Source organism: Cucurbita maxima, unplaced genomic scaffold (assembly GCF_002738345.1).
Source record: "Cucurbita maxima cultivar Rimu unplaced genomic scaffold, Cmax_1.0 Cma_Scf00007, whole genome shotgun sequence".
NCBI classification, from domain to species: Eukaryota; Viridiplantae; Streptophyta; class Magnoliopsida; order Cucurbitales; family Cucurbitaceae; genus Cucurbita; species Cucurbita maxima.
The window spans coordinates 1,558,887-1,584,826 of record NW_019272023.1 but is presented as its reverse complement, the minus strand read 5'-3'; the positions used below and the strand labels follow the sequence as shown (position 1 = coordinate 1,584,826).

General features: G+C 37.8%; 6 protein-coding genes and 1 non-coding gene across 7 annotated transcripts; 5 read left to right on the top strand and 2 right to left on the bottom strand.

Annotated features, from left to right (window-relative positions):
- Positions 1-3,505: 3,505 nt before the first annotated feature.
- LOC111481634 (aluminum-activated malate transporter 8-like) lies at positions 3,506-6,167 on the top strand. The gene is made up of 6 exons (XM_023127172.1): positions 3,506-3,771; positions 3,868-4,008; positions 4,078-4,350; positions 4,424-4,548; positions 4,658-4,801; positions 5,518-6,167. Exons 1-6 carry the CDS (start codon positions 3,552-3,554, stop codon positions 6,016-6,018), a joined length of 1,404 nt encoding a protein of 467 aa, XP_022982940.1. The 5' UTR covers positions 3,506-3,551; the 3' UTR covers positions 6,019-6,167.
- Positions 6,168-6,596: 429 nt separating this feature from the next.
- On the top strand, positions 6,597-8,745 carry LOC111481727. The gene is made up of 4 exons (XM_023127304.1): positions 6,597-6,780; positions 6,860-6,932; positions 7,060-7,133; positions 7,861-8,745. Exons 2-4 carry the CDS (start codon positions 6,913-6,915, stop codon positions 8,559-8,561), a joined length of 795 nt encoding a protein of 264 aa, XP_022983072.1. The 5' UTR covers positions 6,597-6,780; positions 6,860-6,912; the 3' UTR covers positions 8,562-8,745.
- Positions 8,746-11,551: 2,806 nt separating this feature from the next.
- On the top strand, positions 11,552-15,223 carry LOC111481571 (receptor-like kinase TMK3). Its single transcript, XM_023127067.1, has 2 exons — positions 11,552-14,376; positions 14,467-15,223. The coding sequence occupies exons 1-2, from the start codon at positions 12,036-12,038 to the stop codon at positions 14,973-14,975; spliced, it is 2,850 nt and encodes a 949-aa protein (XP_022982835.1). The 5' UTR covers positions 11,552-12,035; the 3' UTR covers positions 14,976-15,223.
- Positions 15,224-16,449: 1,226 nt separating this feature from the next.
- Positions 16,450-18,848, top strand: LOC111481677 (protein CHROMOSOME TRANSMISSION FIDELITY 7). The gene is made up of 6 exons (XM_023127237.1): positions 16,450-16,734; positions 16,848-17,118; positions 17,193-17,288; positions 17,400-17,468; positions 17,738-18,084; positions 18,491-18,848. Exons 1-6 carry the CDS (start codon positions 16,559-16,561, stop codon positions 18,627-18,629), a joined length of 1,098 nt encoding a protein of 365 aa, XP_022983005.1. The 5' UTR covers positions 16,450-16,558; the 3' UTR covers positions 18,630-18,848.
- A 416-nt stretch (positions 18,849-19,264) lies between these two features.
- On the bottom strand, positions 19,265-19,427 carry LOC111482541. Its single transcript, XR_002718231.1, has one exon. It is a non-coding gene; the product is annotated as a U1 spliceosomal RNA (small nuclear RNA).
- An 897-nt stretch (positions 19,428-20,324) lies between these two features.
- On the bottom strand, positions 20,325-22,501 carry LOC111481747 (nudix hydrolase 26, chloroplastic-like). The gene is made up of 6 exons (XM_023127332.1): positions 22,163-22,501; positions 22,016-22,066; positions 21,346-21,438; positions 21,137-21,231; positions 20,774-20,888; positions 20,325-20,702 (listed from the first exon to the last, which is right to left on the bottom strand). Exons 1-6 carry the CDS (start codon positions 22,355-22,357, stop codon positions 20,583-20,585), a joined length of 669 nt encoding a protein of 222 aa, XP_022983100.1. The 5' UTR covers positions 22,358-22,501; the 3' UTR covers positions 20,325-20,582.
- Positions 22,502-24,409: 1,908 nt separating this feature from the next.
- Positions 24,410-25,874, top strand: LOC111481675. The gene has a single exon (XM_023127235.1). It carries the CDS (start codon positions 24,532-24,534, stop codon positions 25,633-25,635), a length of 1,104 nt encoding a protein of 367 aa, XP_022983003.1. The 5' UTR covers positions 24,410-24,531; the 3' UTR covers positions 25,636-25,874.
- The last annotated feature ends 66 nt before the right edge of the window (positions 25,875-25,940 follow it).

Here is a 25,940-nt window from a genome sequence, read left to right as displayed (position 1 = left end):
TTTTTTTTTTTTTTTTTTTTTTTTTTTTTTTTTTTTTTTTTTTTTTTTTTTTTTTTTTTTTTTTTTTTTTATTGATTAATAGAGTGAAAAGAATAAAATAAAACGTATTTTTTTTTTTGTTTATAAAATGAGGGGTAGGCTAAATGTAACACATGGAAGCCACATTTGGAAATTTGCAATTAAAGCATTTGATTAAAGTAAAAGTTTGTGAGAGTAGAGTCTAGTTATCACTTATTGATAAAGCACTTCCAATTTTCCACGTCACATTTCTTTTTTAAAATAATAATGGTGACACATTTTCATTCACTCACTCACAAATACCATATCATATAAACACAATGTGCATCAACATAGATAGTGGATTTTTATATATATAATATGAATTAAACAATACTATGGTTCAACATACAAAAACTAAAATGGAACAAAATACAAGAACTAAAAGGGTATTTTAATTAAAAAAAAATAATGTTCTAAAGACAAAACCCTTAATGAAATATCATCGTTAGCTTATTAGGGTCAAACCCAATAATTGTATGAGTTCATTGTGTACCTATTTTAACAAAATGATTTGCTTATTTTAATGAATGATGAAATCTCAAGCAGTCCAGAGGTGTGTTAAAACGTTTCCTTGGAATATTCTAGAAAAAGAAAAAGAGGTAAGTGGATACGTGACCATTTGTATCACTAAAAGTCGAATGAAAAAAAGTGTTTTTAAGTAAATATACCTAAGAGGTAATAAAATATATGTATTATATATATGTATATTTGAAATAAAATACAAACAAGTGGGTGGGGAAGAAAAAGAAACAAAATTAAATGAAAAAATAGTATAAAAACAAAACATGTCTTCCACTAAATGAACCCACTATGAAACATAATTAATTTTGTGGGGTTTTTTTTTTCTTTTCAATCTTTAAGTGCCATATAGTTTTGTGCATATAAGAGTAGCATAAGAGAAAAAAGCACATAATCATTGATGTCCAATATGAGATGTTTGTTTATATTTTGTGTGTTCATATAAATTTTGATAGTGTTCATATAAATTTTGATAGTGTTCATATATATTGGTGTAAGAACCAAAAATGAATGTTACCATAAGGAAGTAAAGTAAAATGGGATTGAGTCAGATTCCTATGTATGGTGACACTACATACTTTAAGGCTTTGACTTTCATAACCCTTTTCTCTTTCTTTCTTTTAAGTTCCCTTTTTTTATGGTTGAAAAGGCTGACTGTTTGCATATGAGTTTTGAACCTTTGTTATTGTCAATCAACATTGTATATATCCATATCCATAGTCATATAGTAGAGAAACAATAATATATTGTTGTAGGTAAACCCTCTTTTAAAAAACGATATCATTCAACTTGAAATAAAGTAAAGTAGACCATTTGTTCGACACTTGAATCACTTTAACTACACGTTCGAGGTTTACAACTTTTTTATTCGACACTTGAAGATTCTATTAATATGGATAAGTTAGGGAAATAGCAGGCACAACCACCCTCCATTCATAAATCTTTTTACATAACACATTAGCAATCACTTGTTTTTCTTCATGGCCACCAATGGAGTCGTGATGCTCGTTGTCAATCTTCAATGTTGTCGACGTCTAGACCTTTCTCACACTTGTTGTCGTGGGTAACCACATCAAAGACAAGAAAAACAGTAGAGTCTGTTAATTTTCATGTGGGTTATATATATATCAACAAAGTGGTTGTTTGGAATATTTGTTTATCCTTTCCATTTTAGTTCCATGAATCAAAATCAACCAAACAATGGTGGATTACAGCTCTTTTTCTATCTTTCTCAAGTTAATTGAAAACAATATTCAAGTTTTAGAGCTGTATCACAATCAAAACTTGAGAAACTTCCCTGCAACTTTATGGCCTAAAGATTGCGCGTTAGGCTCAGCTTATATATAAATATATATCTATATAGCTACACACTTTCCTGGAAATTGAACTAATGCTTCAGCATGCACCTCCTCTACAAGCTATAATCTCTACCCCTAACTTTCCTACACATTTTCTAAATAGCAAAACCATTATTTGGATTAACTTCACTCACTTCTTACTCATAAATGCCTTAATTTGTTAGAGTTTTGATCAAAGATTAGATATACTATAATTGCTTGATTTAGCATCATATATGAGCATAAGGTCTTGTATTAGAGCTTAATATTGATGACTGCATGATAGACTTTTGTGCAAATTTTTACACCCACAAGAGGAGTATTAGAAGTACCGATAAAAATAGTAAAGACCCACTAACCCATAGTCTTAAATTGTTTAGGTTGTATGGTGGACTGATAAGTCACAAAATCCATAGCATGGGTGTGTCTTGCCTTCGTTCCCTCTTCAATTGACGTGAGATCTCACAATCTACCCTCTTGAGGGCTAGCGTTCTCGCTAACACATTGCTCAGTATCTGACTTTGATACCATTTGTAATGGCTCGAACTCACCGCTAGTAGATATTGTCCACTTTGGTCCGTTACATATCGTCGTCATCCTCATGATTTCAGAACGCGTTTGTTAGGAAGAGGTTTTCACACCCTTAGAAGGAGTGATCTATTTCCTCTCCAACTGACGGGAATCTCACAATCCACCTTTCTTGGCACCAACATCCTTGTTGCACACCGCTCAGTATCTCGCTCCGATATCATTTGTAACAGTCAAAACTCACTGCTAGCAGAAGTTGTCCACTTAGGCTCGATACACATTGTCGCCAGTCTCACAATTTTAAAACGCGTATGTTAGAGAAAAGTTTCCACACTTACCATAAGTGATTGATTCCCTCTCCAATTAATAAGAGATCTATGATGTATAAAATGTTAGGAATCACGACTATCCACAATAGTATGATATTGTCCACTTTGAGCCTAAGCTCTCATGGCTTTGCTTTGTGCTTCCCCAAAAGGGCTCATACCATTGGAGATAGTATCTGTCACTTATAAACCCATAATTTTTCACTAAATTAACTCACGTGGGACTCACTCCCAATAATCCTAACATAAAATATGAAACGATAGATAGAGTGATAAGATTATACAAAAAGCTCGAAACGCATATCCGTGAGGTAGTGCTCTACCATAAATTAATGGGTATAATGGTTTACAAACAAAAGAATAAAGTGACATACACATACATAATAATACCATTATTATTATTTGTGAACCTCCAAAAGCTCAAATTGTTTAATCCCTTCCTTTTTTGGTGTAAATGGAGAGAGTTCGGTTCCGTACCTTTTTTTGCTTTCACTTCGAAAATGGCGCTGCCTGTGTTTTTCAGAGATCAATAAAATAAAACACAGTCGAATGATGAGTCAGCATATGTCTCTTTCCTACTTCTTTCATTCTCTGTCCCGAACACAAAATCTTTGTCCGTATGACACACAAAAAGACACCAACACAACACATGATGTCCAATCTCAATATTCTTCTCAACTTCAACCCTTTTTAAACCTTTTTCACTTATAAATACCCCAACACTCCTCTCTCCCAACCACACCCCTCCTTCATTTGTCTCTCAAGTTTCAAGGTTTTGGCTATGGGGATTGAGGCAGTGAAGAACAAGGCCATGGAGATAGCCATGAAAATCAAGAAACTTGGACAGGATGATCCAAGAAGAATTATTCACTCCATTAAAGTTGGAGTGGCTCTAACTTTGGTCTCATTGTTTTACTATTGGAAGCCTCTCTATGATGGCTTCGGTGCCTCTGGGATTTGGGCTGTTATGACCGTTGTGGTCATCTTTGAATTTACCGTAGGTTGGTATGGTTTTTGTTTTGATCAACTTGGGAATATTGTGGCTTAAATTTTGAAGCTTTTTTGCTTAGTTTATTTATTGTGATAATGTTTTTCAGGGGCAACGCTTAGTAAAGGTTTGAATAGAGGTCTAGGTACACTGCTTGCTGGCTCTTTAGGAGTGGGAGTTAACTACTTGGCCAATCTCTCTGGACAGAAAGGAGAACCCTTTGTTTTGGGCATCTTTGTTTTTCTTATAGGTAACTTTTTTTTTTCTTTTTCTTTTTTTTTAATTGTAAGGCAAATTTGTGATTGGTTTTGGGTTGCAGCTGCATCAGCCACATTTTCAAGGTTCTTCCCGGGAATCAAAGCAAGATATGATTATGGAGTGTTGATATTCATACTGACTTTCAGTTTGGTTTCGATTTCGGGGTATCGGATGGACGAATTCTTGACATTGGCTCATCAGAGACTGTCCACCATTCTTGTTGGTGGAGCAATCTGCATTATGATCTCCATTTTGGTTTTCCCTGTTTGGGCTGGTGAAACTCTTCACAATTCAGTTACTTCTAATATAAACAAGCTAGCGGATTACCTAGAAGGTTAGAAAATGTTGCAGTTATTTGACATAATCTTGTAAGAGGAGTATGAGTAATAAAGGTTGAATTTTTATAGGGTTTGGTGGGGAATATTTTTACTGTTGTGAAGATGGAGAACATGGTGTTGCTACTGAAAAAGATAAATCCTTTGTTGAAGGATACAAAGCTGTGCTTAATTCTAAAAGCATGGAAGATTCCATGGTGGGTTCTTTCTGTCTCTCTCTCTTGTTTCTTTGGCACTAGGTAGCATGAAAGGCACTAACTTTTGTAATTGGTTGGACATTAAGGGTTTTTATTGAATGTCTGACAGGCAAACTTTGCAAGATGGGAACCAAAACATGGAAAGTTTAGGTTTCGTCATCCATGGAAACACTACTTGAAAATTGGATCCCTCACTCGACACTGTGCCTACCAGATCGAAGCTCTCAATCGCCACCTTTGCCCTCAACTCCAAGTAACTATCCAATCTTTTTTCTCCTTTGTCTTCAAATTTCTACTCTAAGTTTCTACTTTGTTGTTGGTGAGGAGTTCCAGATGATCATGAATTTATAAATAAGAAACACTATCTTCCTTGGTATGAGGCATTTCGGGGAGACCAAATAGTAAAGTTATGAGAGCTTATGTTCAAAGTGGACAATATCATATCATTATGGAGGTCCTTTATTCCTAACATGATATCAGAGTTATGCCCTGGAATTAGTCATGCTAATAAAATCCTCAAATGTCAAGCAAATAAGTTGTGAATCTTGTAGTAAAAAGGTAGACTCCAGTTTCGAACAAATGACGTACTTTGTTCGATGAGTCCAGAGAAAAAGAGTCAAATCCTCAATTAAAGAGGGACTATTCGAAAGCTTCATAGATGGTATAATGGTTGAGGATTGTTGGTGAGAAGTCCCACCTCGACTAATTAAGGAGATGATTATGAGTTTATAAGTAAGGAATACATGTACAAAAGTCACGAGAACTTATGCTTAAGGTGGACAATATCATATTATTGAGAATATTCGTGATTTCTAGCGGTTGGAACCCATACCAGTAAGAAAGGAGCTAAAAATATGCATAAAAATGAAAATACTTGAATCTATGGGGTTAAGCCTTTAGATTTAGTAGTTCATTAAAGCATGTAATGTCAGATTGCTAACTAACTCTGAAATTTATATTGTATCACAGACACAGGACCCATCCCAATTGCGAAGAATGATCGAAGTTCCATGCAAGACATTAAGTTCAGAATCAGGAAAGGCCCTAAAAGCCTTAGCCACAGGAATGAAGGCGATGACCAATCCATCACCCTCATCCCAAGTGCATCTAAACGCCGCCAAATCCGCCATGAACGATCTAAAAGACTCCCTAAAATTAACTACAGCACAAACCACAAACCTTCTAGCAATAATTCCAGACGCGACAGTGGCTTCCATATTGATCGAGATAGTTAAATCAGTAGAAGACTTGTCGGAGGCAGTGGTCGAACTCTCTCTAAAAGCCCACTTCAAGAGCATTGAAGCAACGGTTTCACCGGAGAAGCCTCAGTTGCTTCACAAAGGAACCATAAACCCATTTGTTGAAGCTGAAGATGAACAACCCCATGTTGTTATTAGAGTGAGAGGAACAGAGGATGAGGATTTAACTGAAAAGAAGGGCTCTTCCGGCACCACTTCGTTGCCAACATGAACACGGATCTGTAAATAAATAAATAAAAAAAAAAGAGTTTTTTTTGTCTTTTTTGCTTGTGGGGTTTTGGTTTTTGATTCCCTTCTTTCGTTCTTAATCTTGTTTTGTTAAGATTGAACATTTGTTGGTAGGGGAAAAGAAAAAAAAAAGAAACTTTGGAGGTAAAAGTAGGGTTCTTTATTAGGTTGTGTCCTGCTTTCACCAAGGATTAAGTTCTTATATTAATATTACAACCTGTAATGTGAACCATCATTTCTTCAATTTATATCATTTGTTAGTAATTTATGGTTATTTTTACTCTATTTATTTATTAGAGATTAGTTTAAAATTGTTGAACTATTAAGAAGTCTTTTCTTTTTTTAATATTGTATTGATTTCGGAGTTTTAAAGATGTCTTAAATTTGATTAGGAGTTTAAATGTTGAAGTATAAAAATTATTGTAAAGAAAGGGTAAGACAACAAGTACTAATTTCAAAAACCAAAAAAATGTTTTAAAAATATTATGAAGCGATGTTTGTAAAGAAAGTCAAAATGTAAGATGATTATGAATGAGGTTTCAACTGGATTCGTGGATGAACAGACGTGAGATTCGAAACCGGCCTGGATTTTTTTTGTTTAGGGCAGTTAATCGTAAGCTTATCACTTGATGAACCGACACAATCCAAGGAAACCTTCGTCCAAGCGCTTTCTTCTTTAGGCCGCAACAATACCGACACACACTGATACCACGCGGCTAAGCCCATGCTACTAGAGGGCACAATCGTAAGTTTCTCTCTATTCCTTCCCCTTTACGCTTCTCGCTTACAATCCGGCTAACCCATTTCTGAAATTTCGGTTTTAGGGAGAAAGACCCAGTTCCCATAATCGCTGAAGGGTGCAAACAAAGAGAGAGATATGGGGCTTCTTTCCAACAGGTATTTGATCTACCAATTTTCTCTGTTCTTCAGTTTTATCACATGTTTTAATCTATTGGGTACCCTTAATTTTAACCAATTTCAATACCCTTTTCGCTAAATGATAAATCCTTTGATTTGCTTGCAGAGTCAATCGGGAAAGCTTGAAACCGGGTGATCATATCTACTCTTGGAGGGCTGCTTATATCTATGCCCATCATGGTTCTCGCTCTTTCCTTCATTTTTTTTTCTTTTCCTTTTTTCTCCACGAGAAATTATTTGTATGCCCTGTAGTTTTCGAGATGATTCGATTAGAATCAAATATGCCCCAACTGTTCATCTGGCCTTCTGAGTAGTTTGAAAGGGTTGATTAATTGCTTGAGGAAATCTTTTTATGTGAGAGCAGAAGAATTGGAGTATGCTTTTGTTAACATCTGATTTAGTCATAGGGATTGTTTGATACATATGAGACTGCTTTATATGAGCCTGACATTTGATTCTTCTGATCTTGAGTTTGTTGAAGATTGTCAAGTGAGAGTCCCACGGGATGATCATGAGTTTATAAGTAAGTAATATATATCCATTAGTATGAGTTTATGCTCTAAGTGGACAAGATCATACTATTATGGAAGGTCCGGTTAGAAGTTGTAGTGAAAGATAAGTTATGCCTTGGTATGTTTCTTCAAAATTTTGTTTCAAAAGAACTTGTGGGTTTCTAAGGTTGAACTCAAAATACCCTCTATCGACGTGGTCCATTTATGGATCTCTATTGGATACACTGACATGTTATGTTCTCAACCTTAGCAGAATATGCCATTTATGCTACAATTATCATATATGTATGATGAGAGTAGATTGTATTAATACTACTTTCATTTCGAAACAAACATTACATAGTGTCACTTTTGGTTCTTTTCTCCAATCTATATCGCTGATGGGAACAATTCAGGGATCTATGTTGGAGATGACAGAGTTATTCACTTTACCAGAAGGGGTCAAGAAGTAGGAACCGGGACCGTGCTTGATGTCTTACTGGTAAGTTCAGGACCTGCTCGATCCTTCGTACCGTGCGCTACTTGCATTCCTGTAGAAGAAGGAAATGGGGTTCTGTCTTCATGTTTGAACTGTTTTCTTGCTGGTGGAGTGTTGTATCGTTTTGAGTATGCTGTCAGTCCTGCTCTCTTTCTTGCGAAAGCTCGAGGTGGAACTTGCACCCTTGCTAGCTCTGATTCAGATGATCTTGTGGTTCATCGAGCGAAATACCTACTCGACAATGGCTTTGGATGCTATAATGTATTCAAGAACAACTGTGAAGACTTTGCGATATACTGCAAAACTGGACTACTTGTGGTTGATCAGAGGACCATGGGACAAAGTGGGCAAGCAGTTTCAATCATAGGAGGACCTCTGGCAGCTGTTCTCTCAACACCGCTGCGTCTTGTGACAACCAATGTCTATGGAATGGCTGCAACAGCTGTTGGGGTGTACTGTGCCAGTAGATATGCTGCTGATATTGGGATGAGGAAGGATGTTATGAAGATAGCTGTGGAGGATTTGACACAAAGGCTAGCTACCGGGCTTATCCAGGTGGTGGAACCGCAGATCTTACCTGCAATGGCGCCGGGGTCTCACCTGCTCACAGACAGATAATTAATCTACCACCATCTGTTGTTCTTGTCTGGTTTAAAAGAACAAAACTGTTGAACTGTTGTGAAATGTAACTCCTGCAAACAAATTATTTGTGGCAGGTTTAGAACTTATCTCATATTTATTAGGAAACATGGTCATTTTATCATAACATTGTTTTGACCATAATAATGCATTTTGTCTCCGATGAAAGTCCTTATGGGATATTGGGAGATCCTACACGTTGGAGAGTCGATTGAAACATTCTTTACAAGGGTATGGAAATCTCCCTCTCTAGCAGATGCGTTTTAAAAAAAAACTGAGCACGTGGAATGTCTCCTCCTCTCCCATAACGCCCATACTCAATTGGGTAAAACAACCAAAACATTGATGATGGAATTGCAGCAGACAGCATGAGAGGAATCTGTCCATTGAGTACCTCAAAGCAACAAGGAAAGCCTAGACAGCAAGGCAGTTTGGTTAGATGGGCCAACAAAAACAACCAGATGTGGGCTTCAACCCATCTCTTCTTCTCTCCTTTGCTTCCCATAATACCCTTTTTTTTTTATTATTATTATTATCAATAAATATATTCTCTCCATCCCTTCAAAATCAAAATGATGGACCAATTTAGTTTTGTTGTGGGCATTATTGGGATTTCCTTGAGGGAAGAGGAATCAATTTGTTTCCTACCATTCATGCACATGCCCATTTTCCCATATCATTATCTCACCCATAATCACATACCAACCATGATTAAATTCGAACATAGTTAAATAGATAAGACACTAAAAAAAAAATACACATTTACGCGTTATTATTGAGTGGATTTGTTGAAATTAGCGTTTTCCAACACCGACACCGACCCGAGTGGGTAGACACGTTTATTTGCTTTGCTTCGGTTCAAAACCAATGGATCCTAAAATTTGGGCCATTCATTGTGGACATAATCATGGCTCTCACCCATCTTCATTTTTCAAACATAATTCTTTCTAATAATTCTTTTTTATTCCTTTTACCCTAAATTTAATTATATATTCATAATAATTTGGGAAATAGAAAAATGAATTAAAATATTTACCTTCCCCACCCACACCACATCATTACAATACAAACAAAAAGGAAGGCATAAGATTTGGACCCCATTTTTGTCTGTGTTCAGCGTATCAAATAAAAAGCCTTCCCCTACCTTTATTCTCAATAATTTTCCCTTTTAAATCAAATTTAGACTACAATTACCATATTACCCTCCTTTTTTAACCTTCCTATTCTATATATATTTAATATAAATTTCAAGACTAAAATCATGTTGGAAAAGAAAAAAAAAAAAAAAATCAAATAGAGTTGACCTGGAATTGTCTACTTCCATGAAATAGTCCGTGACTTGCTATTATTCAAAATGTTTATAATTAAAATTATAACATTTTTTTAACAATTAATAATACATAATGAATACAACCTTGTGGGCTCGGGTATTTATTTACATAAATTATAATTGTTTAAGCAAATTCTTCTCCATAAAACTCCATGTGCCCACGTACCATAGAAAATATTTCAAAACAACAATATTAATATAATTGAAGCTTATGAAATTATATGGGTAGTGGGTAGGCTATAATATTTAAATAAAATGATTGAATTAATCCATCCCTTTAATATATTACTAGATTTTAAAAATGGGAAGCTACCCAATTTTTAATTTGGTGTTTGAATCAATTTTTAATTTTTTTTTTTAATTTTGTGTTTGACTAATTTAAATTTGATTAGACATAAAGTTCAAATATTAGGATTAAATTGGACTCAAAAGTTTTATTTAATAATTAATTTACAAATTTTTAAAGAATTTATTACGTATCAATTTAAAATTTGGAGAATAAAAATGGTTTTATGGGTAAATTAAAAAAGAATATCGGGTCAAAACGTAAGAAAAAGGTCGCCGGCGGTCGGAGTGACGTGGACGTGTGGACGTGGGTTAAATTCAACCCGAACGGTCCCGCAATTTTCTCCCATAATGTAGCGACGTTTAAGGCGCCGGCATGAATTTACGGAAATGTCCCCAAGTGCAATTATCATTCTTTTTATTTTTTTAAGGGGGTAATTATCGCATGCGGTCAATTCTACGGACTCCTTATCCTAGAAATTTTAAAAAGGATTTTGTTCTGAAAGGTAAGTTTTTTGGAGTTTCATCAAAAGATGCGAACAATTCTTTTGAGACACTTAAAGTTGTGATTTTTTCAGGTGCAACATGCATTCTTTTTCCTCCCATTTTAATTACTAGAATTTAGGTTTAAATTTGTTAAACCAATCGGACTCTCATAATGGTATGATATTGTCCACTTTGAGTGGAAGCTCTCGTAGCTTTGTTTTAGGCTTTTTAAAATGCCTAGTATTCTTTGATTATAAACGCATCATCATCCTTTAACTAAATTAAATCAAATTATTTTAAATATATATCAAATTAAATTTACTCTTGTAATTGAGAACTTAATAATTATTAAAAACCCATTTCTTTTTTATCTAATTAATCGCTCGTCCCTTTTCTTTTATTATTTTTTTGTATATTGCATAATTCGTGTACCAAATCGAAAATGTTTAATTATTTAATTGAAATTTTTTCTTCAAGTTTATTAAAAAGAAAAAAAATTAATAACTACTTATCAAATTGTAAATTGGTCATTAAATATTCTTAATATCTTTTTTTTAAGTTGCCTAATAGGTACAATATAATATTTTAACTATTTTTTAATTTGTATGTAATATTATTATAAATAATTTATGGGAGGTAAAACAACCATATTTGGCAATTAAGTAATTTATGAGAAGTAAAATGGTCAAATATGGTAATTGTTATTATCTTCGGTATGTTCCTTGGATGGCGCCGGGATCCGCCAAACGTGAGAAGACAATAATGCCCTTCGCTTCTTTCAAAATGCCGTCAAAGATAAATGGAAGAAGAGGAGAAAGAATAAGAAGGAAAAAGAAGAAGGCGCGTGGCATTCCCCACTTCCAGAAACCATCAACGAAAGCATAAATTCCCTCACAAGGGACACACTCTCCAATAATTTCTCTCTCGGGCTCCTCTTTTTTTTTTTTTCCTTTCTTTTTTCCCTCTGTTCTTTTGTTTTCTTCAGTTTCCGATCTGAATTTCCCACATTTCCATCCTGTCCTGAAAGCTGTCGTTCCGGATCCACGTTTCTCGTTCTCAACTTCAGCCAAAGCTCGATCTCTTCATCGTTTCTGCGTTTGGAAGACAGAGCGATTTAGCTGTTTGTTTTTGGAACTGTTAATTCTCCATTTTGCTCTTCACTTGCCTGGACTGTTCTTCGAATTGGGGCTGTTTATTACCCCCAAATTCTGTGATTATCTTCTTCTTCAGTGCGGGATTTCATTTGGGTGTTGTGAGAAACCGCCAGAAATGGCAATGTGAAGGCTGTTCTCGGAAAGCATTCGGCCCCAGATGTTCCTTTTCGGAGCTTGGTGTTGCTTCACAGATCTGCCATGGAAGACTTCAAAACAGAGCTCGTTCTAGTACTCCTTCTTGCCGTAATTTCTGTGGGGTTTGGAGCTACCGACCCCAATGATCTTGCTATTCTCAATGAGTTTAGAAAAGGGTTGGAAAATCCAGAGCTCTTGAAATGGCCGCCCAATGATAACGACCCATGTGGCAACAAATGGCCTTCTGTGTTCTGCGATGGTTCAAGGGTTTCCCAAATTCAGGTCCAAGGTTTTGGACTGAAGGGCCCTTTGCCGCAGTATTTCAATCAGCTTTCTATGCTCTCCAATATCGGTCTTCAGAATAATGAATTCTCCGGTCCCTTGCCGTCGTTCAGTGGCCTGAAGAATCTCCGGTACGCGTTCCTTAATTACAACAATTTCACTTCAGTTCCGGCTGATTTTTTCACTGGCCTCAATAGTTTAGAAGTTCTTGCTCTCGATGGGAATAATTTAAACGGTAGTTCTGGGTGGATGTTTCCACCGGCGTTGAGCAATTCAGCTCAGTTGACGAATCTTACTTGTATGAGTTGTAATTTGGTTGGTCCCTTGCCGGACTTTCTTGGGTCTATGTCCTCTTTATCTGTGTTATCGCTTTCTGACAATAGACTCACCGGTGGAATTCCGGCGAGTTTTAAGGGTATGATATTGACGAGACTTTGGTTGAATAATCAAGTGGGAGGTGGAATGACTGGTTCTATTGATGTGGTGACGACGATGACCTCGTTGAATAGTTTGTGGCTCCATGGGAATCAATTCTCAGGGACTATTCCAGATAACATTGGGGATTTGAGTCTTCTGCAGGATCTGAATCTGAATGGTAATGAATTTGTTGGTTTGATTCCCAAGAGCTTAGGTGATATGAGTTTAAGCCATTTGGATCTGAACAACAACAAATTCATGGGTCCAATCCCAAAGTTTAAAGCATCGAAAGTGAGTTATTCTTCAAACCTGTTCTGTCAAACTCAGGCAGGGGTAGCTTGTGCCCCTCAAGTCATGGCGCTGATTGAGTTTCTTGGCGCCATGGGTTACCCCTTAAGACTTGTCTCTGCTTGGACTGGAAATGATCCATGTCAAGGACCATGGCTGGGATTGAACTGCAGATCTGGGGATGTCTCTGTCATTAACTTACCAAAGTTCAGTTTGAATGGGACCTTGAGTCCATCACTTGCTAATTTAATTTCGCTCTCAGAGATTCGACTTCAGAACAACAACTTGAGTGGTTCAATTCCCTCAAATTGGACTGGTTTAAAGTCTCTTACTTTGTTGGATTTCAGTGGGAATAATATCTCCCCTCCTGTGCCACAATTCAGTAGCACTGTGAAACTTGTTACTGTTGGCAACCCTTTGTTAGGTGGTAAGCAATCCCCATCATCCCCAACGTCGGGAACTGGAGGCCTATCTCCTCCGGATACCCGATCTTCTTCAACGACCGATCCAGGTTCTAATTCTGGCAATGGGATAGGTCCAACATCTAATCGTTCCAAGGCATCTATAATAGTTTCTACGGTGGTTCCTGTTGTAAGTGTGGTAGTTGTTGCTTTTCTTGCTATTCCTCTGTCTATATATTTGTGTAAGAAGAAGAAACGCAATGAACAGGCTCCAAGTTCTCTGGTCATTCATCCAAGAGATCCATCTGATCCCAACAATTTGGTTAAGATTGTTGTTGCGAATAACACGAATAATAGTACATCTACTGCTACAGAAAGTGGTTCGGCTAGCAGAAACAACAGTGGACTTGGTGGTTCTCATGTTATTGAATCTGGAAATCTAGTCATATCTGTTCAAGTTATTCGAAATGTAACAAATAATTTTTCTTCAGAGAATGAGCTTGGTCGTGGCGGGTTTGGGGTAGTTTACGGGGGAGAATTGGAGGATGGAACAAAAATAGCAGTCAAAAGGATGGAGTCAGGTGTTATTACCAGCAAAGCCTTGGATGAGTTCCAATCTGAAATTGCAGTTCTTTCGAAGGTACGACACCGTCATTTGGTATCACTGTTGGGGTATTCGATCGCTGGAAACGAGAGACTTCTCATTTACGAGTATATGTCTGAAGGAGCTCTCAGCAAGCATCTTTTTCATTGGAAAACCTTTAAGCTCGAGCCTCTTTCTTGGAAGAGGAGGTTAACCATTGCCTTGGATGTTGCTAGAGGGATGGAGTATCTTCATAGTTTAGCGCATCAGAGCTTCATCCACCGGGATCTCAAATCTTCAAATATCTTACTTGACGACGATTTTAGAGCGAAAGTTTCTGATTTTGGACTGGTTAAACTAGCCCCTGATGGTGAAAGATCTGTAGTAACCAGGCTTGCAGGGACATTTGGTTACTTAGCACCAGAATATGCTGGTAAGCTTTTAAATTTGTATCCATGAAATCTCAATTAAATCAAAATCAATGGTTTCGTATCTAACTTATTTCATGGTTTCATTGAAACAGTAACAGGTAAACTTACTACCAAAGCCGACGTGTTTAGTTTTGGCGTTGTGCTCATGGAGCTGCTGACTGGATTAATGGCTCTTGACGAAGATAGATCTGAAGAATGTCAACATCTAGCTGCGTGGTTCTGGCACATAAAATCAGACAAGGAGAAGCTGATGGCTGCTGTGGATCCAACCTTGGGTTGTAAAGAAGATATATCTGAAACCATTTGCAGAATAGCTGAATTAGCTGGTCATTGCACTGCAAGGGAGCCTACCCAACGACCTGATATGGGCTATGCTGTAAATGTATTGGCTCCACTCGTCGAGAAATGGAAGCCGATTGACGACGACACGGAGGAGTTCTCTGGAATTGACTATAGCCTACCTCTTAACCAAATGGTGAAGGGATGGCAAGAATCGGAAGGGAGTGATTTCAGTTGCGTGGACCTGCAGGACAGCAAGGGCAGCATACCATCAAGGCCTACTGGGTTTGCAGATTCGTTCACTTCGGTCGATGGTCGTTGAAGGAGGTACCACCTTGATGATGCTTCTCTTTCCCTCTTGCTTTTCTGCTTTTACCTTTGGGATCAAATTTGGAGACAATCTGAAGTGAAGGGTATGGTGTTTTTGATAATGTGGATGTAGATAGATACCAATGGTGTCCTTCACACTGGATGCTTACTTTTTTTCTTCTTACTTTATGTTTGTATATTCCTTGTGAAACAGACTTCCAACGTTCTCTGGTTTCACTTTTTGCATCTTTGAGTTCTTTACATCTATGTACGAAGCTTTCCTTATAAGGGCGTAGAAATCTCTTTCTATCTGATGCGTTTTAAAATCGTGAAGTTAACGGCGATATGTAACAAGCTAAAGCATACAATATTTATTAGCAGCGGACTTGGGTTGTTAGAAATTGTATCAAAGCCAAACGTCGAGAGTGTGCTAGCAAGGACTCTGGGTTCGCAAGAAGGGTGGATGGTGAGATTTCACACAAGTAGGAGAGAAGAATGAAGCAATTTACACATCTCCCTACTAGACATGTTTTAAAAATCGTGAGGTTGACGGCGATATGTAATGGATCAAAGTGAACTATATCTACTAGTAGTGGACTTGGGCTGTTACAAATGGTACGAGAAAGCTAGATATTAGGTGGCAAGCCAATTAGGACGCTAACTCTCATTGGTCCTCAAGGGAGGAGTCGATTGTTAGATTCCATATCGGTTGGAGAGAGAAACAAATCATTCTTATAATAATGTGGAAACCTCTCCCTACCATAAGCATTTTAAAATTGCAAGGCTGATGGACCGTACTTAACAGACCAAATCGAATAATATCGAGTATCCGCGAATTTTTTTTTTGTAATAAAGAGAATATTCCATAATTCCATATTATGTTTAAGAAGAAGATAGGATTGAAATGGGGTATGTAAGTTATGAGCCACGTTGGTTTTGATAGTGAATAGATATTTGTATTGAGAGGGGCAACCTTGAGAGCCATACAAAAAGCAGTGGCCTTAATGGAGGACCTCATGTCCCATGTACTACGTGTATGTGTCTTGGAATTTGATTGCGACTTATGAGTCATTTGTGTGAATGTGGTTTCCGCTAAATATATCTATAAGAATTAAAGTAATTCATAAATGTAATATTATACGTCTCATGCCTCTGTCAAAACGACAAATAATTAATAATGTAACTTTCAAACTTCATCCATGAATCTAAATAATTATGTCAAACTTCGATTATTCAAACCTTTTGATTTTGTTAGGTTGAGAATTGTTGGGAGTGAGTTTCACATCGATTAATATGAATAATATTTTTTAGTAATAAATATGATAAAAAAAATTAATTGTTATTAGATAATTTTCGAATTTTTTTTTTTTTTTTTCTTCATAGAAACTAAATATTTTAATTTTAGTTATATTGATTCAATTTAATAGTTGGAATATAAATTACATAACTTTTTTAAGAATATTGTTTAAAAGAAAAGAGCGGGAAACCAAAATTTCAGTGATCCGATGGCGGGAAAACTGCCACAATCTAAGAATCATAGGAAAAGATGCAGAATTTCTGAAGTGGGAATTGAGATCTTCAATTTTCTTTCGAATCATGCAATCCAAAATCAGCGCCTTCTTCAAACCCTGCCCTTCGATTTCAGCGCACAAGTCGCCGGAACCCTTGAATACAGACGCCGACGACAGCGACGATGGAGCATTGAAGATCTGGGAAAAAGCAGAGCATCAATACGTCAACACTTATAAGCGTAGAGCTCCGAGCTCCGATAGGTATCTCCCAGATTCTTCTTCTTCTTCTTCTCCTCCTCTCAGAAATTGTAATTGGCTGTTATTGATGAAATCCGTTTTGTTTGTTCTGTCCCTCAAAAAATTTATATTATAAGAATCGTGAGAAGTCCACAATGTGTAGACTCGGAGATAAATATTCCAATCCCAGGTGATTCGCCTGCAAAAGAAGAATTGGTTTCATTGACCAAACCTGTGGTCAAGAACAAGAAAAGAAGCTATGCTCAGTACCATTTACTTTTTGGCCAGTCTGATTTCTTACTCCATTTTTGTTCCACCTGTGGAATCAAATATGCTCGTGGAGATGAAGGCGATGAAAAATATCATAAATCGTTTCATAAGAAGTACACATGTGGAATCCAATTTAAGGTGCAGCCAACGTTTTATTTTTCTTTGGTTTGTTTCTCGGTCTCTTTCTAATTGCATTTTTGCACCATTGGTAGGGATGGTCTCACGAAAGGCTTATCAATATTTCCACTGTTGAAGACGGCCGTATTTTGTTGGTGTTGAATTCTGACCCCTCTGCCCACTGGAACAAGGTTCAAACTCATTAAATTTGGACTGTTGAAGTCAAATACTTAGTGAAATCAAGTTATAGCCGGGTAATCCAACATTTTTCTTCATGTTAATCAATTTTGTTCTACTGGCAGATTGAAGAGGTGGTCAAGATGATGGAAAAAGAGCTAGGAAATGGATGGATATTGTATAAGAACTGCCAGGTGCTTGACTTACTGTAAACTGGGCAATTTCAGAGTTCTTGATCATACTGATTCTTTTGCACACATTCATCAATTGATAGAAAGAGAATCAGCCTTTTTTTTCATCTGAATTTCATAATTGGGCTTCTGATTTGTTGTGCTATCAGAGTAAAAAATCAAATCTGTTTTTCATGTTCTCAAGGTTTCCATTTCATCCGGACTTCCATTTTGCATGTATTGTGATTCCTTGCTATCATGTTTCTGCACTTAATTTTCTCATCCAACTGCAGGTTTATCTGTTTGTTTCATCCCAAAGAATTGTAGGATGTCTGGTTGCAGAACCAATAATGAAAGCTTATAAAGTTGTTTCATGTTTTCTGGACGAGAGACCTGAAGAGTCTAAGATGAAGGATTCAAAACCAAATTCAACAACCTTGCAGTTTGGTAACATCAGTTTCCGGAGAGAAGCCATTTTGAAGAAACCTACTGATAATCCTGAGGCATTGGATGTGAACCTGAATGGTGTAATTTTATGTGAAGAAGAAGCTGTTCCTGCTGTTTGTGGAATTCGTGCAATTTGGGTTACTCCTGCCAACAGAAGAAAACATATTGCCAGCCAATTGCTAGATGCTGCAAGGTAAAAAAGTATAAACACATCAACATCATTATCTTCTCTTGCTGAAACCCAACAAACTACCTGATAAATTTGGTTGGAGAGGGGAGAATGATGTATTTCTTTTTCGTGGAAATATCTTCCTAATAGATGCACTCTGTCTAGTAGACCTATTTTAAAACTGCGGGCTAAAACAAATCATATCTACTAGCGGTAGGCTTGTGGCTTGCACGGTTACACGAGATATGCTAATTTTATTGAATTGTTTTGACAGATTTTGTTTTGAAAAGTGCTAAAATTATTAGATATCTAGATGGCTGAATTTGCTTTTACAAAAGCTTACCTAATTGACACAAGACCGTCACCATTCTTTGGAAAGGGCAAACTACACATCAAAGTGAGATCTCACTCTTGTTTCTCTATGCTGCAGGAAAAGCTTCTGCAAGGGAGGTTCCCTCGAGTGCTCTCAATTGGCATTCTCTCAGCCAACTTCTTCTGGAATGGCATTGGCATCAAGATATGTCGGCTCCAGATCTATATTGGCATATAAAAGCGACACTCTGATATGAGGATATTGAAATCAAAGCTAATTCGATAGATATAGAGAATAGCTTATGAAAATAATATGGGGCACTTTAATTGGTGTATAGTCTTGTTTACTTGCAACAAAGAATTAGAAAGGAATTAATAGAAATGAGATGTGAATTAGTATCAAATGCAAATTATATCCTATTAGAAATTAGATTGTGATATAATTATTAAAATATCCATGATATACTTCGAACCAATACTTGATGCAATATTAGTTACCAATACAAAAGAGCTTGAATTTTTAATTACAGGAATAATCAAGAATCATACAACTTAAAAACTTACGCTTCGCTTTTCCTCAAGAACTAGTGTGTTTCCTTTCCACTCGAATGGAACCCAAATCTGAAAAAATGGGATTTGGAACGGTGTAGCTCCTCCATGATTCCTGGTTGAAACAATGAGACTTGGTACCAAATCTGAATCTTTGGAATTAAATTGTTTGGATTCGGTTCCATGGCCAGACTTGGAACGCATACTAAATGGACCCATTGGCGACATCAGTGACCACGGAGGGTGCGAAGGGAGAATGAGAAGTAGAAAGGAGGAAATGAAAAGGAAGAGGAAGGGGGCAGCGCGAACGATTTAAAAAACAAAATTTTGGACTGGAAATTGATTGGAGGCCGCGCGAACGCAGGCCCCCGCTACCACAAATAATAACGTAGGTTCCGCCACTTTGGACAGACCTTAGACGGGCACCCCTCCCATAGTGCAATGGAGGTCACCAATCTAGGCCATGGACCTTCGTGATCGCCCATTGACCCCGTCCAGGTAAGTAAGTTGCGAAGTGCCTCTCCCATTAGCTTTATAGGCCCCCCATGCAGCAACTCCTCACGCTTTCTCGATGTGGGACAAGCATAACCAAATTTAGCTGCTCTCCATCACCTCTTGGCTAGGAAAAATGTTATATTCTCAAATCTTCATTTTGCCATTGTTGCAATCTTAGGATATCAATTACATTATTTAAAACGTGGTTCACCCAAATTTTTTACCTCAATTTTCTAAACCAATAACCTTATAGTTTTCATATTATTAAAAAGTAGAGTTCAATTGTAAAAATTTTATAGCACTTTCTTGATAACAAATCTAAGAGTGACTCATGATCAAATTCAAAATTTCGAACTTTATTAATTATATTTGTTCAAGTGGTTCTTTTACCATATCTTATATAAGCCCGTGCACTTACTTCTAAAACACTCCTAAATATAGCTTAAATATAGCTTAACATCTCAAAGTATTTGGTTGGAATGATTTGAACCCATGACCTAAACCAAAATCATAAGCTAAAAGTGCATTCTTTTCCTTTCAAAAATGATTATTGGTAACAATTGAGTATAAAAGAGCAAAAGAATAGGCGAGATAGTAAAGTATATAATAATCCCAAAATAAGAAAAGAGAACAAAATTTGAAGGTTTGGTTTTGGGCAATGACTAATTATCACTTCGAAAAGAATAAAGAATAACTCCCACATTTAAAAGCGAATTCCACGTTCTGATTCCATTCTATGAATCAAAATGCCTTTATCCACATTCCCCCAAACGTGGCCTTACAAGCAAGAAAGCGAAGGTAAAAGGGAGAAGAGCGTCAAAATCAAGCTCGTGGAAATCATTTCCAATCCCATATTTGGACTAATAAACCCTTTTACAGCTGCACAAATTATTTAGTGAAGGTTCTGATTCCCATATCTTTGCCTCAGATTTCAAATATGAACATGAATCCACCAATGGTCCCTATCCCACAAGGATCAAACATTCTGCCTTATCTCAAAAGTTATCAAGACCTTCAAATTTTGGCGTTCTTATTTGAACAACAAGAGTTAGATACAAGAATACAACATTTTTTACGAACCTGTGATTCATACGGTACACGTATAATGATTGTGGTATGAATAATGAATATAAATTTTCTTCTTCCCATTGCAGAATTTGAACACTTCAGCTAACTAATTGGGTTTCACTCTGCTTGAAAGAAACATCATCACACTCATTTCCGAGTATGAAGTTACCAAATTCCTTCATCACTTGTGCATAAACAGGCTTCCGGACATCGGCAGTCTGTACAAACGATTATAAGGATGTAAGAGAAATTGCAGGACAAAGAATGAAGCAACAAGAATTTTACTCACTTGGTTCATTATCTGTTCAATTGACATCCATAACCACTCCCCAAACTCTTGCCTTTCAGTTCCATCACCCAGAAGATTAATCTCTTCTTCTTTTCCGGTGAACTTCATCAGAAACCTGTCACGAGCTTCAGGATCAATCAAATGAACATGGAAGCTTGAAGGGGATAACACATAATCCTTGAACATTGATCAAGTTTTTGAGGAAGAAAAAAGAAAACAGTTACCAAATTCGCACGCAATAGGTTCTTTAATGATAAACAAGAAGATTATACCAAGAAAACACGAATCTGTCGAGACACGTTTTAAAAAGGAGGTTCCTTAACATCAAAAGGATATAGAAGCCAGATTTTCAGGTGACAATACCACTTTTGGGTTTGGCCTTTGTATCTTACTCCCCAGTGTTTGCTGAGTTTGATGCTGGTTTCGGGCGAGAAATCGTAAGTAAGCCAGTAGGGTAGCTATATATTTTTAACCATAGAACGAATCAGTCCCGATTTCAATGAGGCTGGATTTCATTTTTCTATGTAATGAAAAACGAGATATAGAGGTTGGAGGCATCTCAAAATGCATACCTCTGAAATAATTTCTGCAGAAACTACTCCAGTTTCTTCAGTGAGTTCTCTCTTGGCTGCCGTATTGAGATCTTCGCCTTCATTTACACCACCCTGTATGATGGAAAATCATTTTCAAGGAAAACAAATCTAAGGATCCTCCATTACCTTCAAGCCCCGCGAGGCAGTAATAAAGCCTATATCATTTAGGGATACAATACAATGCAGATGTAGATAAAATACATCATTTCTAACACCTCTCAGTCTCATGATTGAAAAGATAAGAAACACACAAAATTGTCAATGTTTCCATCAATACCATAAACAGATTTCTGAAAGGTAATATAGTTCCCTAACGGAAAAAAACCATGGCAGCATAGAAAGAATTTTCACTTGAAATGTTCCAGCCATTGCAAGAATTTCACTAAGAATATGTTCAAAGAGAAGATTCGAGAGAGATGGATTCAATTTTGCACAAATCCCCTTCTAATTTGAGAGGATCCTCGAATTTCTCACTCGCGTGTAAGAAAATCTGAGGAGCCCTTCAAAAGGATTTTCGGATATTCCCACAAAGAAATCAGAGATGGAACCTATAGATTATATGCCCTAATTCGCACGGAATAAAGCAGCGAGACGGTACTTTCCTGTTTCCCAATGAATAAAGTTCGAAATACGTCGGAATAGAAATTACCTGAGGCATTTCCCAGACTTCAGGCCTGTTCAGCCTCGAAGCTGCAAAAATCTGCAAAAGATTAATTGGACAGAAAACAGTTATCATCAACAGAAGAAAACAAGATGGGAGAGAAAGAAGAAGGCGACGAAGGAGAAGAGAAATTACTTTTCCAGAAGGATTAAAAAGACAAATCCCAACGTTTCTTCTGTAACCTTCTGGAGGAAACTCCATGGATGATGAAGAAGAAGACGAAGGCCGGAAGAGACAGCAACACGATGAAATCCCCCTCCAATGAGGCGTTGACGAGACATCAATTGAAAAAGAGGGGCAATTTGGTCCAAACACACTCAAAGCAACCATTACGCTGTCGTTTCCGTTTACTTGATTCCCAAGTCTCTTTTGGCGTTTTGAAATTTCCTTCCAAGTTCTTCTATTTTGCTTCCTTATTACCAAAGCCCCAAATCTGATATTTTATTCCAAAAATACCCTCACCGCCTTCTCCTTGTTACCATAAAAACCTAAAACCCACTCTGTAAAAGCCCCCATAGCCTCCTCCTTCAAGATTTCTCTCTAAAACCCTCTTCTTCTTCTTTCTTCTTCTTTCTTCTTTACGAGATTTTTTCTTCTGTTCCGCAATTGAACAAGAATTCATTCACTTGTAGCGGCGATGGTGGAGACCGCTGGAGGCGTTTCGTTCCCGATCGTTTTCCACGACGGCGAGCAAGATGTCCCCATCGGTTCCGTCATCGTTTCTTCTTCGACGGATTTCAAGAATTTTCAATCGGATTTGAGCAAGATGATCGGAATCTCTTCGCACCAATTCACTGTTTACCTCGCCGAGTACAAGATCTCTCTGGATTTCTCGACGAAGATTCGGCGGAGAATCCCCATCACCGGTAAGGTCAACTTCGGCGCAATTTCCTGCGAGAAGAACAGTTTCTTTCTTGTTGTTTTGAAACGGTCGAGACGCGAGAGGAGGCGGAAGGTCACCGACAACAACGAAGACGAATACTACCTCCCGTCAGCGACGAAGACGAAGGCAAAGACGAATCAACCGAATAAGAAGAATCCACCAGAGAATGTGATGCTGTTGAGACGAAACGCTGGCATTGAAAACGAAATGCTCTCGGGCTTCATCTCGCCGGCGATGGTCCGATACGATTACGAAGATCGAATTCGGAAGCTGCAATTGGAGAGGGAAAACTACTCAACGAGCGTAGGGCTAAGGAATCTGACGGTGGGCGGAGACGGAGACGGTGGCTGGAACGGTACTGCGAAATCGAAGACGACGGCCTGCCGTGACTGCCTGAGTGCGAGAGAGACCGGGGTGGCAGTCGGATTTCACTGCTGCGCCAACGATGCCGTGACGGCGGGATTCCGGTCACATGCTGGTCCGATAGCCCGACCCATAAAAGAATCCGAGCCGAATTAGCTTATTTTGGTCTTCTCGTTGTGTGCGGTGCGTGTGAATAAGTAACAGAGTAGGTGGAAGGGGAGGAGAGGGAATGGGGTGGGGGGGAAATATTCGTGTGAAGTCGAGTACACCGTAAGAAGAGTGTACCAAAATCTTCCATTGGCTTACAAATGGCCCCTTCAGGAGGAAGGATTGTAGCCGTTGATCACAGAGAAGCAGCAGGTTGGTCCACCATCCACCTAATATTTTCTTTAAAATTGTGAGACTATTTTGACCAAAAGGAGGAAGGAGTTTTTTTTTTTTTTTTTTTTTTTTTTTTTTTACGATGTGGGAGTGGAAGAAGAGTCTGCTTTTTCAATATTGATATAATTATTATTAATATTGTTGTTGGTTTTCCTCCCAATTAAAAATTTCTTCTCTTTCGACTTTATAGTCCAATTCAAAATGACCNAGGATTTTTTTTTTTTTTTTTTTTTTTTGTTTGTTTACGATGTGGGAGTGGAAGAAGAGTCTGCTTTTTCAATATTGATATAATTATTATTAATATTGTTGTTGGTTTTCCTCCCAATTAAAAATTTCTTCTCTTTCGACTTTATAGTCCAATTCAAAATGACCATTCGCTCCTTCTGTTCTTTCATGTGTAGTGTCATGTTGGGGGATTGAATTGGGATTTCCTTGAATAAAATATTGGATGTTTTTTTAAGGTATCAAGAATATGGGTATTTTATAATTGTAAGTCATTTATTTTTCCTTCATATTTCTAATTTAATGTATTTAGCTGGGAAAGAAAGTAACGTTTCATTCAAATTGAGCACAAATGTGGGTTTGAAACTATATATTAAATAAAATTATTTTGACAAAATATAGTTGAGGTAAGACCTATCTTTGTTTGTCTTTAACCGGCATGAAACTCAAATAGCATGTAAGATTAATAATCATATTGTTTTAAAATTTGTATACTATATTTAGAGAGGAGAAAAAAAAGAATATAAAAATTTTAGTGTTTGTGAAAAGGATAGTGGAAAACTGAAACATATAATTATAGAGAGGAGAAAAAAAGGTAAGAAAAGTTTGGTCAATATTATCGCGTTGGTAATGGTTTGGAAAACAGAGGTTGAAGATGACAAGGTCCGAAGGTTACGTGATATTTCTAAGAAAAGCTTTGGTGGATGTCCATATTCTGACTCCTCCAATTCCCCCACCCCCCCTCAAACTCCTCTTCCTTCCCATTTTTCTCTCCCTCTCTCTCTCTCTCTCTCTCCAATTCCAGGCCATAGAGAGAGAGAAGACTCATAAACAGAGACACTTCCAAATGGCTTCTTCATCCGTGGATCAACAACATTTCCAATCCCAATCCAAGCCCACCGACCCACCTCCCCCGCTTCCCCCCTCCGCCGGAAACAACCCTCCTCCCATCTACCCCCCTCCCACCCTGGGGTATCCTCCTCACGCCCATGGCTACCCTCCAGCCATGGGGTATCCTCCAGCGCCACATCCAGGGTACCCTCCGGCCCCAGGGAATTACCCCCCTTACAACGCCTACGCCTACACCCAGGCCCCTCCCGCCGCTTATTACAACAGCAACAACAACAACAACAACAATCCCCAATACTACCGACAGGAGACGGCAGGCGCAGGATTCCTCCGCGGCATTTTTGCGGCGTTGCTCCTTTTGGTGGTTATAATGACCATGTCCAGCATTATCACCTGGATCATCCTCCGCCCCGAAATCCCAAATTTCAAAGTGGATTCCTTCTCCGTCGCCAATTTCAACATCTCCAAATCCAACTACTCCGGGATCTGGGACGTGAAAGTGACGGTCCAAAATCCCAACCACAAACTCAACCTGCATTTCGAGCGGATCCGGAGTTTCGTGGACTACAGTGACAACACGGTGGCAACCTCCTTCTCCGACCCTTTCTTTCTGGACATGGAGAAAAGCAAGCAAATGCTGGTTAAAATGACCTCCAGTAGCCCGGATGACCCCGGAAATTGGGTGCAAACGGAGGAGAAGCTCGAGCGGGAGAGGGCCACTGGAACGGTTAGTTTCACCTTGAGATTACTTGCGTGGACCACTTTCCGCTCTGGTTCCGGGTCTGGGTGGACCAGGCGCGTTATTCTCAGAGTGTTCTGTGAGGATTTGAAGCTGGTCTTCACCGGACACACCACTGATGGCGTCTACTCCCCCGGCGCCCACCCCAAGACTTGTAAGGTTCTCGTCTAGAATATTCCTCGGTGAAATGTGTGTGTTCTTCTTCTTTTTCTTTGCTTCTTTTTAGAATTTTTTATGTCTGTTTCCCCTTCTCTAACGAGCCTTCTTGGGTTTGGATTGTATATAATATAGGTTCGTAACACAACAATTGCCCCCAAAACTTCCATTCTTTCATTTCTAGCTTTCACATTTCATTGCTTTCATTAACAACTTTGTACCCCCACCTTCCATTCCAATTACAAAACACTATAAACTCATAACTTCAAATTTTTATTCATCTCCAATTGGGATTTTCCAACTATTAACATTGTTTCTAA